Genomic DNA, 20209 nt, shown 5'->3' with positions numbered 1-20209 from the left:
GTACCTGCGACATCGTATTCAAACTACACGACACCACAGACGGAGAAGATCGTGAATGATCCACGGGGAAAAGCAGCTACAGAGAAGCAAGGGCAGACTTGCACCGACGTTGCTTCCGGAACCACGCGAGCAGGAAGGGAACGCAATTCAACACTTAACGTGCGAAAGAAAAAGCACACGCACCAGCCGAGCAGTTCCGGATCCTTCAAAGGTGAAGGAGAAATAGAGACTTTTTCTGATAGAAGAAAAATGAGCTGATCTGCCTTGAAAGAAATGTTGAAAGAAGTTCCTTAGAGAGAAGGAAAGTGACGTAGGTAAGGAATGAGCATCTACGTAAAGAAACAATGCAAATATCGAGGGAAAACACTGCAGGCTTCAGGGAGGCAGTGCAGAGGCCCCCGGGGGAGCCTGCCTGGAATGTGTGAGACGCAGCAAGAAAGCCGGGGGAGCTGAAATGGACCTACTCGTTATTAAAGGGACGTCGAAAACAAGAATAAAAATACATTATCTGTATAAAAATCGTTGACTGCTTTTTCCCAAGTAGTTCTTAATACCATTAATATAAAGAAACAATCGAAAGCTACAAATAGTCAATATTTATTGTCTTGGAAAACCTCTGGCCAGAAAGCCTGAGTACTTAGGTCCAGAAAGAGGAACTAAGTTTATGTGGATTTGGTTCGTTTAAGGCCAGCTCTCAGCTTTTCCTAACCCTTTGTCACGAGACTCTTCTCAATAACATCCTTTCCTACCGATGACTAAGCTCGTGTTTGAAAAGACAGATTGCCTTCAAGCCACGTCTAGCTCCTTTATTAATGCTTCTACCTTGCAAAGCTCTTATTAAACACATGGCTTGGGGGTCTTCCTGTATAGATATTACCTGTTAGAAGCCTTCTGGAAGGTCAATGTCAAGAGGAAGATGTCTGTGTTAAAGGAAGATGCAATTAAACACGCCAAGAGATTCTGAAGCTGGGCACGCGACCCGGGAAGACGTGCCTGCTGCATCCCAGGGCTCACACACAGGCCACACAGCCTTCATGAAACGTGCAAGGTTAACTTACTTCACTCGCTGAAAGGTGCGCCGAGCACCTACGTGCACAGGGGACGGAGGGAACGGTGAGGACTCCACGGGCGAGGACAGGCCCGCCACCAACACTGCGTCTCACACTCCTGTCCCACACCACGGCACGTGCAATGTTCATAAAATTAATTAACCCCCAAAGCAACCCTGTAGGATGCTTGCGATCAGAAAATTTTAAAACACTTTATCTGAGTTATAGGATTTTATAAACCAACAGCCCATGAAATGTCCAGAGCAGTCTTTGGTTAAATAAAAAATGATTGAGTGGCACAGAAAACAGGAGAGAAATTATTAAGCTGGCTTATCTAGGGAGCACTTGACGAGATGAAGAGTGAAGAACCGGAGAGAGAGGGGGAGGAGCTGCGGGCACTCTCATTATCCATCTCATCAGTGTCTGGCCCTCATCCTCCCCCTGCAGATGCCTCACCTCTGCAGAAACTGGAAAGTAACAAAGCGTGTGTCCTTCCAGTTCCTACTAAACAGGGAGCCGGGTCTAAATGAGTTGCAGCCCCAAAGGGAGACCAGTGGTCAGGGGCCTGGGAGGGAGGCACAGCCGGGGTCGTGGAAGACCCGGTGGGAAGGAGGCCTGGGGGAGCAGGGGCTCGGGACCCCGAGTCGTTGTAACATCACACTCGGTGGCAGAGGGCAAGGGGCACAGGAGCAGCTGAGTTAACGGCGGCCCCAGATGACCACGATGGGACCGGCCGGATGCTGGCCGCCCGGGAAAGATGCCCTTCCTGCACACAAGCCGCCAGAGGTTCAGCTTAATTACACGAAACACCGAGGAGGGGACGCAGGGCGGTCTTCCATTCTCACCAGGAGCAGCTGGAAGCCGAGAGGAGAAACAGGCTCGCAGGAGAGGTGACCCCTGCTGGGTGGTTTTCAAGCCAACTTCCCATATTAAAAACAAAAAGGGGCCCCTCGGTTAGACCTCCCTGTGCTGAAGCTACACATGTGCGTCGACCCCGAAATCAATGGGAATTTATGCTGAAACCACCCAAAGGTACAGCTGGGGATCCGACGCAGTTAAAAAAGTCAAGGGCTTTCTGGAAAACAGGCACATTACGTGCAGCACGGCATCTGTCTCCGGAGAAGACGGCAGCGAACAAGCAGAGCTAAGTCAGCCGCTGTGTCAGGCGGCTCCAGGCGGCTGGAGAAATAATTGTTTTTATTTAAAAAAAGTAAATTGGGAAGATGTTTACATTCGTCAGATTTCCACTTCCAGTGGTAAAGATCCTGGCTGTGCAGGTAGACGCTGGCTTTGCATCCCGAATGCCCTGGTGGTGCTGGCCTGGGTCGGCACCGTGAATGTTCACGTCGGGAGGAGATGCAGAGGCAGAGTGGATGCTGGACGGAAAGCGGGGAGGTGAGCGCAGGGTGTGGACACGCCCTGGATTCAGAGCATCCTTCCGTCGGCAGAGATTCCAGAGATCACTTAGCAAACACCTCCTGTTTTATAACTAGGGGCCTGAGGAATTGAGAGAGCGAGCAACTGGTAATCATTGCACCACGAGTTAGCGACAACTAACACAACCGGTTAGCGACAGACCCAGGGGCAAAACCTAAACCCCGGGGTCCTGACACTGCCTTTCCAAGAGCCCCCTTCAGGTAACGAAGTCCGTCCTGGACTTACCTGCGAGCACGTTCCCGACACTGTCCCTGCGCTAATGACGTAAGCCCCGCCGACACTGCAGGGTGTGGGCACCTGGTGCCTCTGGACGAGGCGGCAGAGCAGGGGGAGCGCCCACCCGAGGGGCTCCTGCGCCTCCTTAACTGGGCATGAGTTTCCCAGCCATAATCCCTCACCCGCCACCTACAGACTGAGCCCTGTCCTCTGTGCACCTGCGGCCTGGTGCCCGTCCCGCCGACTTGCAAGAAGGCCGTCCCCACCTACCAAGGCTTATTTCTAATTTAACCTTGGTCCACCTGGATCGGCAGAGGGGCAGGCCATGAGGCTACAACCAACCGGGAGAGGGCGGGTGGCCCCCAGCTGGGGTGGAACCTCCAGACACATGGCTGACCCACACTGACCCCTCTGCTCCCAGAGAGCGTCGCAGCGCCTGCTCTGCACGCGGCACCTCTGTGGTACCAGCTGCTCTCTCCGGGCGGGGTCAGCCGTGGCGGAGTAACGGGAAGAGTCGGAAGGACTGTGTAGGGGCCAAGCACCACAAACAGCTCAGTGGGCCGAGGGCCAACGAGGGGCCTCCTTCCCCCTCAAGAGGCCTTTGGTCCGACAGGAAGACGAGGGACACGCATGATGACCAATTACGTCATCGTAGCCCCAGGAAAAGAAGGGCCGGAGTGTCCAGCCTGCCTGTCCCAGGCAGGGACACGCAGCCCGGCAGCGCGAGTGGCACCAGGGCGGGAGCCCGGGAGGATGCAGGTGGTGCTGGGGCCGGAGGGCGGGTCTGAGAGGGGGCCAGAGCCGGGACAAGGGGCCACGTGCAGACGGCTGGACTCTTCGCCAGACACAAGGGGCCACCTGGGCATCCTGGCACCAGCACTGCAGGGGAACAGAGGGCGGCTGTGCCGGGGTCAGGGCCCCGGGCGGATGGAGCAGGGAAGGCAGGCCCCCGCCAAGCCCCCTTTCCAGTGCCCCAGGCCCGCCAAGTCCTGCCCGTCCCGCCACCAGGCCCCTTCCTGAGCGGCCCCGCCCGGGGCCTCGGCGGCTCCGGGGACTGGCCTCTGCCCGCCCGGCTCCTCCGCCCTCAGCTGGCCGTCCCCGCTGCCTCCTGGCCACCCCGTCTCAGCTCCCGAGGCCTTCGCTCTACTGGTGGACGCTGCCCTGTCTCCTCACCTGCTCATCGAGACCCTCGAATGGCTGTGTAAACACCGAGGCCGGAGGCCGGACCTGGCGCTCAGAGCCACAGCTGACCCCCGAGTTCTGGGGCTCGAGTTCCCGCACGCCAGCCCAGGGCTGCCCCTCGCTGCCCGGGAGATGCTCGGTGCTCAGCCACCTTCGGGGCCCCAGAAGTTAAACAACACAGGACACTAACCCACTGCGAACAACTGGTGGGTGCCCTGACCAAGAACACATGCCCAGAAAGATGTGTCCAACCAAAGCGCTGCTTACGTCTCCTAAGGAAAGTTACAGTTAAACCTGCTGATAGACTTACTCCGAAGAGCAGCATTCGCTGAGCGCAGCTGTTCATGGATCATCTTCTATCTTCTCTTCGAATCAAAGAAAAACCGTCCGCCACGGAGCGGAGCCTCTACCCCATGGCCCGTCCTCCCCGCCCGCGGGCACCGCTGCACTTCACGTTCCCCTGGCCCAGTGCCCTGTTGCTTAACCAGCAGAAGTAAGTGGAACTCAACTCTGTCCTGACTTTACGACTGACACCTGCAGGCCTGAAGCCACCCACCTCAGGAGGTCCTGCTGTTCTGGGGCCTCTGGGGGCTCACGGACAGGCTCCGAGGCTTCCCCTGGGGCTTCCTCACCACCCACAGGCCACGCGCCTGCATCCGTGGCCTCCCGCTTCCCCAGGCGCACACCCTCCCGGTGCCGACGGTCCTGTTGCGGCCTCGTCTCTGCAGCCAGGCTGGGCTCCTCTCTCCACAGGGTTCAGAGGCATCCCTGGCTGGGGAGCGGGGGAGGGCCCCATCCCATCTGTCTCTCCCGCCATCTTGCCTGCCTGTTCCCGGCTCCTCAAGTACCTGCCCACGGCAAAGGAAAAGCCCATTCATCACCCTCGCACCTCTGCTCCTACAAAGACGCTCGACGCATCAGAGGCCCCGCCAACCCCGTCTCCGTCCAGCTGCACTGACCGTCTCTGTCCACCACTGCTCCACTGGGTTAAGTTTCGCTCCACCCACTGCTGCATTTACAAAAGCCATTCCTGCAGGGAACAGTCCGGGAAGCACCCCGCCCCCAATGACCGTGTGCAGGGTGCTGGTGAGCAGACTTATGAGGACAGAGAGGGTGGAACCCAGAGATGCTGCCCCCCCAGTGGGGCGCCCAGGCCCAGAGGTCCTCTCGTCTGAGAGCTCCAGCCTCCCTCCGCCGGTTCCAGCTAAAGGATGAGAAGCAGAGGTGATGGTGAGCAGGGCAACCGTGGCTGGCAGCGCCTCAGAGGGTGTGTTTGGGGGAGCGAGGGGGCGCGTGCTGTCACCGTGGAGCCGGGCGTGGCTTCCCCGTGGGGGGCCCCAGGCTCTGACAGTGCTGTGCACGTGGAGGGCGGGAGCCCCGTCTGGTGCTCTGGGCAAAGCTCAGCGCCTGGGGTCCGGTGTGACGCTGGGGACAGGCCGGGGACGCACCCCTCCTCTCCACTTCTACGTGCCTGCGTGCTTGCTGGCATACTCCCTCACACCTGCACTCGTGTTTGCATGCTCACGCCCACGCGTGGCAGTGCTCTCACGTTGCACGCGGATCCTCGCACACTCGCTTGCACACTCACCCTGTTTTGCACGCTCACACTCATGGTCACACACTCACACGTCCACAATGGCTTCACGGGTTGCCCTGGTGTCGGGTGCCCCCAGGGCTCCTGCAGCACCCAGGGCAGTGACACGGCCCTGCTGAGGGTCCGCAAGTCACGCTGCGTTTTACAGAAGGAGGAAAGCAGCCGACCTGCACTGGGGCAGCCCAGGCCCCACGAGTACCTGGCACTTGACCTTTCCGCATTTTGACGACGCACAGCGCTGATTACAAAGTGTCTCAGCTGGTAATAAGTTCACTGCATTTTTCTTCAAATGTGTTTCTTATTCAGTTCACAGATGAATCCAATTAGCATATCACTGTGGCTGATTACATATGCCTCATGTAAATTTACATGTCAAAACACACACTGAACCTACACAGACAAGGCTGCCAGGCCTCGTAAACGGCTTTGCGGGCAGCGGCAGCTCGAAGCACAAAGGCTGAAGTTTCAATCTGCGATGAATACCTGGCACGGTGGGAGGACAGCTCCTAGCTGGCGTCACTCACGCCCGAGGGGAGGGGTGAGTACACACGTGCGCCTCTGTCTCTGACGAGAAGCCCTTGACAGGAGGGTCCCCGTCTGCATCGGAGGCTGTCACCTCGGACGAGCTCATCGGGAGATGGACACTCAGCCTCTGATCCAGAGAGGGTCCTGGGCAGTGAAGTCGAGAGGTTGTTCAGACAGACGGTGTTCTCTCCAACAGCAGGATTAAATTCACGTGGAACGACTCCTACGCGGAGACTCTTTGTCGAGCACGTGCCCACGTTTATCATGTGCAGCATCTTCCTATAGTAAGTGACCTCTGCTGACAGCTCCGTCACTTGTTCCCTGGCTTCTGACGTTTTCTTCAGAAGGGAGCAAAAACTGTCTGGAAATTGGGCTTTGAAAGTTAAGGAAGGACTGAGGGCCCTCCCTGGATTCCTCCAAAAGCAATGACTGTGGAGTTTGTGGGTGACTGGGGGACATTCTTAAAATAATGAAATGGTTCACTGTCAGAAACGTCGGGGCCCAGGGGGGCTCTCGGGCTGACCCTCGCCTCCCTGCCACATGCGGGGGCCCTAGGGGCCCCCATCTCGGCCAGGGAAGCTGCTGCAGGGGTACAGCTGTTCCCTCCGAGGCCCAGGTCCCCAGGCTGCTGCCAGCCAGGGATGGAAGGCGTGGGGCTGTGAGCGCCCGTCCGGCTCCTGCCCCCATCAGCCTCGAGGCAGGGGCTCTGCTGAACGGCGCCCTCCTCGGAGCCCTGATGGCGGCCATATGGCAACACAGAAGTTCTGCTTTTTCACCACCACGTCGTCGGGGGGGGGGGGGGGCTGTCCTTTCAACCTCGGATCACGTCAGTAGAGGCGGTTCCCATAACCTCACCCAGAAGGTCCGCCTGGGACAGAATCTCAGGGAGCAGAGAGTGGGCGTCAGAGGAGCTCAGACCGTGGAAAAGCTCACGATGGGGCAGACGTGCCACAGGACCCGACGGAGGGGCGCCCGCGGGGTCAGAGCCGCCGCTGCAGCGACGTCGGCGGCTTCCCAGAGGAGCAGGAAAAGTGGGGCGGGGGCTCTGCATCTCCTCATTAGGCCTGTGACACCGGGGTGGCTTCTGGGGGAAGGCCAGCACTTAGTGTGGAATAGAAGAAAACAGGTTATTCGAGAAAGAGAAAAAGAGAACACGTTCAGGACCCACTGCAGCATCTTACGCCCAATGCGCGGTGCTCCAAAGAGCGAGGAATATTGCGACCAAATGGGAAACAAACTTTGCTGTGTGTTTTATTACAAACTGTTAAAGCGATTAAATTTGCTTCGTGCGGTAAAAGAAAAACATTTAACCATAACAGGCATGTTGTGGAGGCTGCATGTAAGGAAGTTTCCCTTTGTTTACATAGTGTTTAAACCAACTGTGGAAGATTTAAGGAAACTCCAGAGAGAGAGTGGGATCCTGTGGGGAGGAGACGCCTTTCCAGAGACACTGGATGGACGGGGCCTCTGATCTGGGGTCCCTGGAGGTGGAGGCGCCCTGGCGGGGCGGAACCACGGCTGCACAGGACCTGGCCCACACGGCGCTGACGTGGCAGAGCTTCAGCCGGCCGCCCCAGCGGGGATGGCGGTGGGCGGCCTCACGCACAGGCGCATGGGGAAAAGCCCCCTCCGGAGGGGCGTGCGCCCCATGCCAGGGCGGCCACAGAAAGAAGGGCAGGTCGGGGGGAGAGCAGACCTTCCCACGGGGACCGTGCGGGGCTCATGTCCACGAAGCTGCCCGAGTCCAGGGTCTTACAAACATTAAATTACTCTCCGAGACGCAGTTTTTATCCTGCAAGCATTTCCGAACACCTTCCCGTGGCTGGTGGGAGAGGCCTGCCGGCAGCCCAGCTCTCCAGCATCCAGTGGCCACAGGAGGCCCCACGGGGGGCAGGGGGGACGGACTCTGCACCCCCGACTCACACCTCCACCTGGACGCGGCCAGGTGACAGAGCCGGGATCCTGCGAGCCATTCACCCCTGACGCTTCTGTCCCTCCGTCCAGTCCATCAGCTCCCACTGGGGTCCCCTGCTGCCTGCATCCGTGCCCCGAGCGCCGACCAGCCCAGGAGACGCCCTGGTTTCCACGCCTCTGCTTGCTCGGCAGCCCCCGTGGTGGTCAGCCGCCAGAGGGATGCTTCCAGCCGGCACCGCCCAGCCCTGCCTTCCTTGCAGCCTCGATCCAGCCACCTGCCTCCTCAGGCCCCTGTGGCCCGGCTCACATCTCTGCACGGGGTCCTGCCTCTCCTGCCTGCTCTCTGCCTGGAACGGCCACCCTCCTTCACTGGCTCTGTCAACACCATCAAACCCCACTCATCTCGAGGCAAAGGGAGGCCCTCCTCCTGCAGACTCGGTAGGTCTCCTCACAGATGCTCCGTAAATCACAGCCCCTCAGCGGTAGATGTGCGTCTCCTACAGACAGACGCTCAAGGACGGGGTGGGCCGGCCTTGTGCGCAGTGCCCAAGGGGCCGTGCTGCTCTCTCAGCCCCCGTCAGTCCTGGGAAAGTGTGGGGAAAACCACTTCATAAAAGGCTCTGTTGGATTTGTTTTCAGCACGAATTCTTGCCCTGTGCCCCAGGTGGGGTCAGGCACTTGAGGCCCCCAAGGCCCACTTTCTTTCCGATTCGAAGCACCCTTCTCCAGTGACTACGGTCAACCCGACAGGTTGGCTGCCAGGCGTCACCTCATCAACACCCTTCCAGTCGTCTCCCGACAGTTCACAAGCCAACGTTCTCACCAGGGAAGGTGGGAACTGCCTGACGTCTATAAAGCCAGGTGGGACGGGGCGTTGGTCAGGTGCCGGGGCTCAGAGCTCGGCAGCCCTCAGAGCTCCTCTGACCGAAGGTGGGACTGGGGTCCGGGGGCGATGCCCGCACGCGCCGCCCCGCGGCAGCCGGCAGGCCACACAGCCCTCCCGGCCTCACACGCGCCACGTGCAAGGCGGGCAGCCGCACTGCCGCGCCTCCGTCCGCGCCCGGGACCCACGTTTCCTCTTTCCCTTTTCCACGCCCTCACCTGCTTGGCTCCCCTGCTGGCAATTCCAGAAGGAGCCGGAGACACCCCTCCTCTAGTCCGGCCTGCAGGGGCCTCGGTCAAGGCTCCGATCCCACCACATCCATTTCTCCAGCCAGAATCACGCAACTTTTGGGAAAGTGTGATTTGAGACGAACCTCCTCTCTTAAGACAAGCGCTCGGAAGTCCCATGAAGCACGGCGTACGCCCGCCACTACCACTGATCTACGGAGGCTGGCGTCACTCTGTGCGATGCTCGGCCAGGCCTGCTTCCTGGCCCTGCGGCCACAGCACCCGGGTCCAGGCCTGAGAGAAAAATAACACAGATGCCTGCGCCACGCTCTCACCTGCGTGTGGTCTGTGCGGGCAATCTAAGGGGCCCAGGCGATGGGAGGCCCAGCACTGACTGTGCTGCCGTGGGCAGCTCTGTGCCGGGGGCCTCATTTGCTTCCGCTCAGAATCACTGCTTAGCCGTCCACAAAGACAGCTCTCCACACAGAGCGCCGTCTACAGAGAGCCGTCTACACAGAGCTGCCTACACAGACAGCCGTCCACACAGACAGCCGTCCACACAGACAGCCGTCCACACAGACAGCCGTCCACCCAGAGAGCTGTCCACCCAGAGAGCCGTCCACCCAGAGAGCCGTCTACACAGACAGCCATCTACACAGACAGCCGTCCACCCAGAGAGCCGTCCACACAGAGAGCCATCTACACAGACAGCCGTCCAGACAGCCGTCCACCCAGAGAGCCATCCACCCAGAGAGCCGTCTACACAGACAGCCGTCTACACAGACAGCCGTCCACCCAGAGAGCCGTCCACCCAGAGAGCCGTCCACCCAGAGAGCCGTCTACACAGACAGCCGTCCACACAGACAGCCGTCCACACAGAGAGCCATCCACACAGAGAGCCGTCCACACAGAGAGCCGTCTGCACAGAGCTGCCTACTCACTGTATCTGAAGGATGCCAATGGCTCCATCTTTCTCAGAACAACCCTTTTCTCAATGACACTGTCTTCCTCCACATAACCTTGACCCCACCCACTGCAGTGACTTCCCGAAGGCCATCTGCTGGGGGACACCTGCTGGTTATAGGCAGGGGTGGAAGGTCCCCTCCCATGAGTGGGACCGCCTGCCGGCCCATCGCGCTGTCCTCCAAGCGCAGCTGGACGGGGTCCTCATGGCCCTGTGCACGTGACCGTCCACAGAACTGCAGGTGGTCTGGTGTCCCCTAGAAAGTCAGGACCAACGGTCCACGTGGGGCACGAGTAGCTAGCGGCAGTGATGGCCGATGCTCTGCCTGCTTCCGAGGGGATGGAAAGCAGCTTCCAAGGAGCTTGGGGCAGCGACACGACATAGTAGGACAGTGTGAAACAGCAGTACAGGATGGGACACAGCAAGACAGGATACAACAGACATGACACGTGACAGGAAACTGTACGCCATGCTCCCGGGTGGGAAATGGTGATGGCATGGGCACGGAGTCCAAGCGTGAGGCTCTGGGCCATCAGGGCGAAGAGAAACGATGGGCTCAGCAACTCTCAGCGCCTCCCGGTAGGACTCCTGAGAGCTCCCCGGAACACAGCCTTTACCCTGGCCGTGAGCTCCGAGGTGTATCGTGGAGCTTCCTGGCGGAGAGCCGCAGAGAAGCTCCCTAACCGGCTGCAGGTGTGCTGTCCCCCGAGGGCTCCTTTCAGTGGCCAGCATGGACACGTCTTGGGGAACCTCCAGGAGTGGCTGGTGAACCACCCTCGGCACTCAGGCCTCCAGCGCCAGCTGCTCTCCAGTGGTGTTCTGGCCGCATGAAGGTAAGTCTCAGTTAAGTGTCTGAGAGGCACAGAGGCCGCCAGCTGTGCCTTATGAGGATGGTGTCTGCCAGCGGTGCTGTGCGCGGGGGGGATGGGGTCACGGCAACAGCACAGCCGCAGGTCAAGTCCACGACGGTTCAGGACTCTTGCTTCCACGATGGGTGGACAGTACAGCAAGTGGAACCATTCATTAAACTGGCGCTGGGAACCGTTTCACTCGTTCATGTTTCTTTTTGGCTGTGCCGCGGGGCATGTGGGATCTAGGTCCCCGACCGACCAGGGAGGGAACCCGCGCCCCCTGCGGTGGAAGCGCGGAGCCCTAACCACTGGGCCGCCAGGGGACTCCCTCACTCAATTCATTTTTAGAACAACAAAGTTGAAAATCCACCAGGGCCTTCAAATAATAACACATTCTAGATTTAATTACAGATAAACAAAATCTGACTTATCTTAAATGATGAGACATTTCATATTCAGAATGGAAATTACCCCAGAGCATGAGAATGTCACTGTCTCTCTGCATTATTTTAGAAGAAGAAAGTTACATGATCATTTGGTTCTTGAGAATGTTTCTTTAAAGTCGAGAAAAAGGAGGACTCGTGTGAGGGTACGCTCCACCCTCAGGTTCCAGCCCAACCCAGGTCGCCGAGTTCTGGGCCAGGTGCTTCCTCCCTCCTTCCCGAGGCACCCGCCTTTCTGGCTCCAGGTGGGAAACAGCCTTAACTGGGCGTGCGTCCCAAGGAGGCTGGGCTCAGACACCCAGGGCTGCGCTTCTTCTTCAGCGTCTTCGAATGTCTCCCAAGGTCTTCAACCTAGAAAGACCCTCAGAGCTCTAAAAGGGGTCCCGACTCCCAGGTGGACACGTGAGGCATTTACAACATGCAGTGGAGACGTTCCAAAACATTGTGAAACACAAAAAATGATTTCCACGGGAAGATGTTAAGGCTAAGGTTACTTCTAGGACTCTGAGTGGTCCCAGCTCTCACCCAGTGGGCCGCCGTCTGGAGGTGCCTGCCCTGTTGGGACTTCGGGCTGCCTCAAGAAAGAGCCGGTGACGGGAGCCGAGCGGGCCCGGGTCCCACTGGCAACCAGACCCCGTAGCAGGTCCCGAAGGCTGACCAGCGCGAAGCAGCCAGCAGACCCTCCGGCCTTTCCCCTCGTCCTGGGAAGCGTCACAGGGGAGCAGTCATCGCTACAGATGATGACCTCAGAGCTGGGGACAGAGCAGGCCTGTTCCCATCTCCTCCACCAGCAGCAAAGCCAACGCAGAAGCGCTGGGACGGCCTGGACAGTCAGAGGTGTGTCCAGATGGGCGGAGGGAGGGGAGGGAGGTCAGGATGAAGTTTCTATTTCCGTATAAACGCACTTTCAATCAGGACGCCTCCATTCAGGGCGGCTCCTGAAACAGGGCACGCACGTTTCGAGCGCCCACATTTCCCTTTTGTCCACATTACTGTTCCCGCCGACCACAGACACCGTCTGCGCCCCTGCATGGCAAAGCCCCAGCGGGCGGCGGGTCTGGAGACCTCTGCAGATTCAGGTGGGTGTCTGGGGATGTCTGTCTACAGCAGCCAGAGGTTCCCAAGTGCCTGCATCACAGCAGCCCCTGCGGGGCTGGTTCCAACACGGACTGCGCCCCCTCCCCAGAGGATGGGCTTCAGGACACCTGGGGACCCAGGAATTTGTTTTTTTGTTTTTTTGCTGTACGCGGGCCTCTCACTGCTGTGGCCTCTCCCGTTGTGGAGCACAGGCTCCGGACACGCAGGCTCAGCGGCCATGGCTCACGGGCCCAGCCGCTCCACGGCATGTGGGATCCTCCCAGACCAGGGCACGAACCCATGTCCCCTGCATCGGCAGGCGGACTGTCAACCACTGCGCCACCAGGGAAGCCCAGGAATTTGCATTTTTAACAAGTTCTCAGTCGATACTGATGTGGTTGCTCTGGGGGACCACATGCTGAAAACCACCGTCCTAGGACTCTGCAAAGGGCCACGGAGTAAAGAGTGCAGCCTTTGGGGCCACACGGTCATTCTGCCACACCGCTCCGCTGCGCGGAAGTGAGAGCTGCCAGCCAGACGCAGACGTGGGAGCCTGGCTGGGCGCCAACCGTGGTTTGCCCAGGAGCCGCAGGAAGCCAGCCTGGCCGAGGGCCGCCCCTGGGGGAGGAGGGGGAGGCCTTGTGGGTCGAATGGGCAGTGACGGGTGGACTGGGCGGCTTCCTGCTGAGCTGGTGCGGATCCGGGGTCCGGGGTCCGGGGAAGAGGCAGGGCTGGGAGATGCAGGAAGGGCAGCACGGGGGCTGGAGGAGGAGCCGGTGGAGGTACATGAAGGGCTGGGCTGCAGGGGCAGGGGGCGGCGGGGTCCCGGGCAGCAGCCCGGGCAGAGCCCTGGCAAGCAGGCGGCCCCTCTGCAGGGGCTCCGGGCCTGGCCTGCCCTTTCCTTTCACTCCCTCACTGTGCAGGAGGAGGAAACGAGGAAGCCGGGGAAGCGCCAGGGTTGCTGCCCTTGCTGCCCCGTGGTTTGCTTGTCTCTGCCAAGGTCCCTAGAATCACGAAGGGCCCAGCGCAGAGCAGCCCTGCTCCGAGCTCTGCAGCCAAGAGAGGTGAACAGCAGCCCCTGCAGGAAGCCCCGCTGACGGCGTCACTGTTCTCGTTCTTAGAAGTCACAGGTTAGATAAAGCACCACACCCGGGTGAGCACCTACAGGGTGCGGCTCCCCGTCGTCCAGCCGGGACGTCTGTATTCGCTCCTCATGACCAGGTTCTCTCCAAGTGGCAGCTTGGGTTGCCTCCTCGAGGGGCAGTTCGGGGATGTCGATTTGGGTGTGACATTGGCAAGACTTTATCTGTACCATTCTATCCTGTAGGAGGGAGCCCTATCATCGCTTTTGCTGAAGACTTTTCATTGTGAATTTGCTTTCTCATGCTTTGCAATTGTACTGAGACAAGGTGTTGACAGAGAGCAAACCGCCTTTAAATGGCAAAGGAGGAATTGTACAACCACCTTCATCAGCACGAGGGCATCGACCCCGCGGGCGTCCTTCCTGAGCTGCCTTCCCCTGGGCGACCATCCACACCGAGGCTCTGCCCTCACGATGGGGCCTCGGTCCTCGAGCAGAAGGAAGTCCGGGGCAGACGGTGGCCACACACCTCCCTCCCCCTCCAGGAAGACCTGGGTCCACGTTTAATGACCACGCAATGGTCCCATCAGCCTGCGACCCTCCCACCATCCTCACACACAGCCGGTTCCCCTTCGTCCGACCCCACGAAGCACCAATGCAGCTCCGGCCACACGGAGACCACCACGCACTCCGGGCAAGCAAAGCCGACAGAAGTCCAAGGTGGGCGGCGACAGCAGCCTGCCAACCCTGCAGAAGCCAAGTTTCACTCGCACCCAACTCCTCCTCCATTGTTTAATCCCACTGTGACCCCAGGGGCATAATTCCCAGTCCCGTCCCACAGAGGAGGAGCCGGGAGCCCGACAAAGGAGCCGTCACACGACGGAGCTGCAGGACGGGGGCTGGGACTCAGCTCTGAACCCTGGTCCCCACTCTTGCGGGTCTGTGTCCCCAACTTCGGCTGCCAAGAAAGAGCAGAGGGGGCGCCGGGCCAGGCTGGGACGGAGCCCGTGCAGACTGGCTCTTAGCGTGCGGGCGATGCTGCAGCCAGCTCGCCTGGGAGCCGGCGCCCACCGTGTGACTCCTCTTCCCACAGAGGGGGCCGTGGGAGCTGCTCCAGCTGGGCTCACACGCCATCCCGTGGAGCCTTTTGTTTGCTGGCTGATTTGCATGTCACATGTTCAGCATCACCCCAAGGGCTGCTGTCCCGTAACACAGCCACCCACGGAGTTACCGCAGCTCCCCGAGGCACACGGTGCCTTTTCAGACTTGTGTCTCAGGGCCAGATGGACTTGGGGTACCAACATCCCCTGTGACTTAGATGGACTTGGGGTACCAACATCCCCTGTGAATTAGATGGACTTGGGGTACCAATATCCCCTGTGAATTAGATGGACTTGGGGTACCAACATCCCCTGTGAATTAGATGGACTTGGGGTACCAACATCCCCTGTGACTTAGATGGACTTGGGGTACCAACATCCCCTGTGAATTAGATGGACTTGGGGTACCAACATCCCCTGTGAATTAGATGGACTTGGGGTACCAACATCCCCTGTGACTTAGATGGACTTGGGGTACCAACATCCCCTGTGAATTAGATGGACTTGGGGTACCAACATCCCCTGTGAATTAGATGGACTTGGGGTACCAACATCCCCTGTGACTTAGATGGACTTGGGGTACCAACGTCACTTGTAAATTAGATGGACCTCAGGTACCGGCGTGCCCTGTGAACTACATGCCCTTCAGACACCGGCGCGCCCTGTAACTAGATGGACCCGGGGTACCAGCGCGCCCTGTAATTAGGGGCTCACTTTCAAGAATGGGCCATTGGAGCCTCAGTGTCGCTGTGCAGGAGGAAAATGGGCGAGTGGGTGGGAAACAAGCCCAGGAAGGCAGTGCTGGCCTCAGCAGCCTGCTAACAGAGACCTGCCTGTGACAAACGTCCCCACCCATTTCCAAGGGCTTCCTGCCCAAGTGCCAACAGACAAAGCCAGGCCCAGCCCCTGCCCCCCTGCAGGGGGCCCTCAGCTCCTGACCCTCTGTCCTGCGGCGAGAGGTGCCTCTCCTGATCCCAGCATCTGCGGGACCTGCCCTGGGCCAGGCAGGTGACCGCCCGCGGCTGTGCGGAGGGACTCCATGCTGCAGGTGCGTCTAGGAGAAATGGTGAGGCGCTCAGACACCGAAGGGCTCGTGGGAAGAATTTGTTAAACAGTTAGGCGTCACAGGGCCTCTGAAATTCTAGCATCAGGACACCTCAAGTGTCAAAGCCCTGAGCTTGGCCGTAGAGCTGGTCCGACGGCCACCCAGGAGGAAGGAGGCCCCCAGGTCTGTGCGGGGCTCCAGGCTTACCGACCCAGCATTGTGGGGGCCAGGGAGGGTCTGGGCTGGGAGCCTCCACTCAGACCCCACCTGGAGCAGCCAGCCTGCAGAAACAGGGAAACACGTTCATGGCTGCTCCGCTGTTGCGCGCCCTCTGCCGTTGCCATGGGGACTGGTGCAGCCAGAGAGCCCCGGGGAGGAACACACTGTGCTCGCCCAGCTGTGCGGCCGGGGGCAGGGGGCCCGCTGGAAACTGCTGAAGGAGGCCCCGGCCACGGGCCACACTGTCCCTCCCCGCACGCTGCCGGTGGCCCGCCGTGCTGTCACTGTGTCTCCTCCCACGGGTGCCTGTCTTGCACTGCGGCCACAGCCCTATTTTTAAAACCAGCCACCTCCCACTTAGGCACAAAGACGCTCAGGTTTGTGCTGAGAAGAGGAGGAACAGCGTTCACGTGCCGACGAAGCGTCACAACGATCAACTGTGGGAACAGTTGCGTGACTTGGAAGGACTGGGGTTTTGGACACTCACTAAGCAGAAGGGCAAAGGGACGGCGGCACGTGTCCTCTGCATGTCGCCGGGGGCCCGGAGCCCCGGCACTGGACACAGTGTCCACCTGAGCCCTGCACGTGGCGGGTCACCTCCTCCAAGGGCGGCCGGCTATGCCCTGACCACTGAGATCAGCACTGAGCCCCCGGGGCCGAGGGCTGCGGCAGTGGAGGGGGAGGCCCACGTGTAGGGAAGGAGTCTGGCAACCACATCCCAGGGGCAGCTCACAGGACCCTGCCCACCGGGGGCCCGCGTGCCAGGCCCGCTCCAAAGCACGCCCTTACCCAGCACTCGACTGTCCTGTGGATCAGGGTTCCTGCGTCATTTTCACACGAGCCAACTGGGACTTAGCCCCAGAGCGCTGGGCCACAGGTCACAGGGCTGGGCGGGGCCCGTGTGACCGAGAAGTCTGCCCTCCGCAGACAGCAGCTGCTCAGGTGGCACCTGCCCGGCTCGGGTCAGCTCGGGGCCGCTTCTCTCCAGCTGCACCTGCACGTGTCCCTCTTGGAGACTCGGGGCCCCAGACGCACATGGGCCAAACCGCACTTACCGCGTCCCCATAACACGTCGTCCTGTCCTGAGTGCTTCCTGCCCGCCCCCGCCACCGCCCAGCAAACGCCCCTCTGCCCGGGTGACCCAGCCAGAAAATCTGGTGCCCTCAGCTTGGACGCTTCTCGCACACCCAGCACCGTCATCATACACCAGGTCCAGCAGACGTGTCCCCAGGGCCCGTGACCTCACCCACGACGTCGCCGTGTCCCCATCCGTGACGCGTGTCCCTCTGGACCACACAAACACCTCTAGCGCACCTCGTCTCCCCATACATCCCTCGAGCTGAAGCCGGGAGCTTTCAGAAGTGTCATGTATCACAATTAAAACTGCAGGTCTGAGCCCATCGCGCCCCCTCGTGAACCCCAGTGCTCCCGCGAGATGCCTCCTCCAGGAAGCCCTCCCTGCCTCCCCAGGCTGTCTGGGCCACTATGTCTCTCTTTCCAGCAGACTCCAGGCTTGGAGAGGACAAGACCTGTTCTGTATGGTTCTCTGTGACTCCTGGCACCAGCACAGAGCGGGAAGAGGGAAGGAGAAGGAAGGAAACGGGGCTTTTAAGTGTGAGACTACAAAACCCACCTTGACAACCACAAACAGACCCCAAGGATGTGCTGGGCCTCGTGTCGCCAGCTCCCAGATCCAGGGCCCCGACCCAGAGATGCAGACATCCCACTGCTCGTACGCAGAGGCCTGGCTGCCGCGGCCTCAGCTTCTGTCTCTACGGCCGCTCGGGGCCTTGTCTGGCCACTTAAACCAGTTCCCGTCCCGACCCGTCCAGCGCCCATGCCCTGCCTGGTTTCTCTTCAGACCGTTCCACGTTCCCTGAGGTGATGTGACGTACAGTACACTATCGTACGGTGTACTGTCTTACAGTATGTTACATCGTACTGCTGCATACAACGCTACGCTATAACACACCACACACCACGTCACGCTGTATCGTGTACTATACAATGTCAGGTAATATCAAATAACTACGTAATGACAAAATTATATCACGTGACGGTGCACGCGATGCGACACTGCCTGACCTGGCATCTTACTGGACGACGCTGTAGAGTGCGTCACATCACGCCACGCCGCGCCATATTACATCGCGCTGCATGTTTACGTCCTCCTCCTCCATCTCCCCCGCTAGGCCGCACCTTCACCAGAGCCCAGTCTCTTCCGTCACCCCAGCATCCCCACTGCCGGCACAGGGCCTGGCACTTGGCCGCCCTGCGTTGGTACCAACCAATGACTGGTAAGTGGGAAACTGGCCTCGACTCAAAGCAGCTCCGTGAGACGCCTCGACCCCAGAGACACAGAACGTAGAAGTCCTCGGCGTGGACACCTCGAAGCTAAGCCGGCCCCTTCCCACTCCCCGGTTCTGCACTCGCGTTTGGCCAGGGAGTAAGCAGGCCAGCCCGGGTCCACCTGTCCACCCTCGCACGCCCAGCCCCGGCCAATGCTCACAGCTTCCAGAACCCGCGTGGGTCTGGCCCCCCAGGACCCCCAAGCTCTGGGCTCCACTCTCGTCCCGACTCCTCTGCCTTTTGCAGGATCGCATTGTGTCGGCATTTGGTTCTGACACTGACAGCTGCCCACGAACAGCCCTCGGCTCTGGGCTGCATCCAACTCCGGGGCAGCTAGCAGATCCCAGGAGGAAAGGGAGGCCCGTGCGCTGAAGACGCCAGGTCTCAGCCTCCCGTCCACTCTGCTGCGGGCTGTAGCAGTGGGAGGGGGTGCCCAAAAGAAGCCAGAAAATGCCTTTCGGGGACCGAGGATGAGACACGAGATTCGTCTGCAGACGGGTCTCCAAGTCTATGCGAACAGAAGCAGAGTCTGTCCTCACGTAAGTATGAAGAGGGAGCAGCCCCGACTGTTATCACAGGAACTTCTTGAGCTGCGTTCTCCAAAAACTGAACTATCCCCCGAGTGACAGCGTGTTTTCACTGTTAATAGATTCATTGTTTCCAGTAGCAAGAGCGGCACCTTTCCACCCGCCGCGTGTTCTGCAGCTGGTCGCGAATCCATCCAGGATGAAGCCGTCACCACTCCTGCTTCCTCCCGAACAGGCGTGAGGACCGTGGCTCTGTCTTCAGACTCCTTCCTCATCCTCAGGAAAAGCACAAGCACCCGCTAAAGCAGGGGCTCCAGGCCACATTCCCTCTGCGGAGGGAGAACGTTCACTCGGCCATGTGACCCCCGGCCCAGATGAGCCTCGTTCCTGGACGGCAGACACGGAGGGTGCATCCGATGGCCAGTGGGAGGACGGGCCTCTGTCGCGCACTTCACTTTGGAAACACACAGTCTATCCATTCAGCGAAATAAAGCAAGCTCGTCCCTTCCAGGTAACAACACAGGATATACGACAGACAGAGCTGGAAAATTATTCAGATTCTTTTCCGGAATCGCCCTGTTGGAGTCTGAGGCCCTTGCCGAGTCCCCAGACCCCCGGCCGGTTTCCTCTGCTGCCCGTCTTCCCGCCTCAGTCCTCGGGCGCCGTGTCTGCCAACCCACCTGCTGAAATGGGAGCAGCAGGTGAGCTGACCCTGCAGGGCCCCCTGCCCGTTGCTGGTGACCCCCGAGGTTCAGCCAGGCTTCATGGGCCCTCGACCTGGAACCTGCCCGAGGCTGTGAGGCGACCGCGCCAGAACTGCCTGGAGAGCTGAGAACAGGCCGCTCCCCGCCTGCTGCCACGGGCCGGTCAGCGGACCCCGCAGGCTCCCCGCGTCCCACCACGAGCCCACGGCCGCTCTGGCCTGTGTTTCTCATCTGTGTCACAAGGCACAGATCAGGAGGAACCCCGACGTCGCTTTTACCTAAAACACCCTCCGATTCTCACGTTACGTCTTGGAGAAGATGAGAGTCCCTGTAGGTTTTGGCTTTTCCCAGCTTTTAACAGGCGTCCCGCTCACCCGCAGAGAGCACGGTTTCTCAGCAGCTGGACTGCACGAGCGCTTCCAAAGCATCCTCCTCAGTCTCGCTGAAAAAGCACAGCCTTGTTTCCAGCTCCAGGGCTCGCCAGCCCCTCTAACATTTGTTCCGGGCTCTCAATCACAATGAAAGCACACTGGGTGCAAGACCGGTTCCGGGCACCTACACGCACAGCTGCCGGCCCACACTCACAGGTGCAGGCACTGCATCCCAGGCGAGAACGGAGGGTGTGACTGCGGCAAGCAGGCCGGGCCGTCGGGGGAACCTGTGTGTGCAGCTGGCGCTGCCGCAAGGAGCCCCTCCTCCCCTGGGCCAGCAGCCTCCTTGTTCCGGGATTCCTTGTGCAGGTGCGGGCACCTGGGCCACTGGCCAAGCCCCTTGGGTGTCAGGAAGGCAGCGCTGACCCCACAAGCCGCCATGAACTCGCTG

At 59.9% G+C, this 20209-nt stretch overlaps 1 protein-coding gene across 13 annotated transcripts in view; it reads right to left on the bottom strand.

The window, feature by feature from the left end:
• PTPRN2 (protein tyrosine phosphatase receptor type N2) overlaps positions 1 to 20209 on the bottom strand; it is a 692817-nt gene that overhangs the window by 380501 nt on the left and 292107 nt on the right. The window contains exon 12 of one of the 13 annotated variants that reach the window (XM_049715047.1): positions 2432 to 7104. The exons of the other annotated variants lie outside the window; for them this stretch is intronic. Within the exon in view, the coding sequence (XP_049571004.1) occupies positions 6815 to 7104 (290 nt within the window). The 3' untranslated portion in view covers positions 2432 to 6814. Of the gene's footprint in view, positions 1 to 2431; positions 7105 to 20209 lie in introns of those variants that run through there. 13 annotated transcript variants of the gene reach the window in all.

Source organism: Orcinus orca, chromosome 9 (genome assembly GCF_937001465.1).
Source record: "Orcinus orca chromosome 9, mOrcOrc1.1, whole genome shotgun sequence".
Lineage (NCBI taxonomy): Eukaryota > Metazoa > Chordata > Mammalia > Artiodactyla > Delphinidae > Orcinus > Orcinus orca.
Note: the sequence above shows the minus strand (reverse complement) of the source record. Positions and strands in the feature narration are given on the sequence as shown.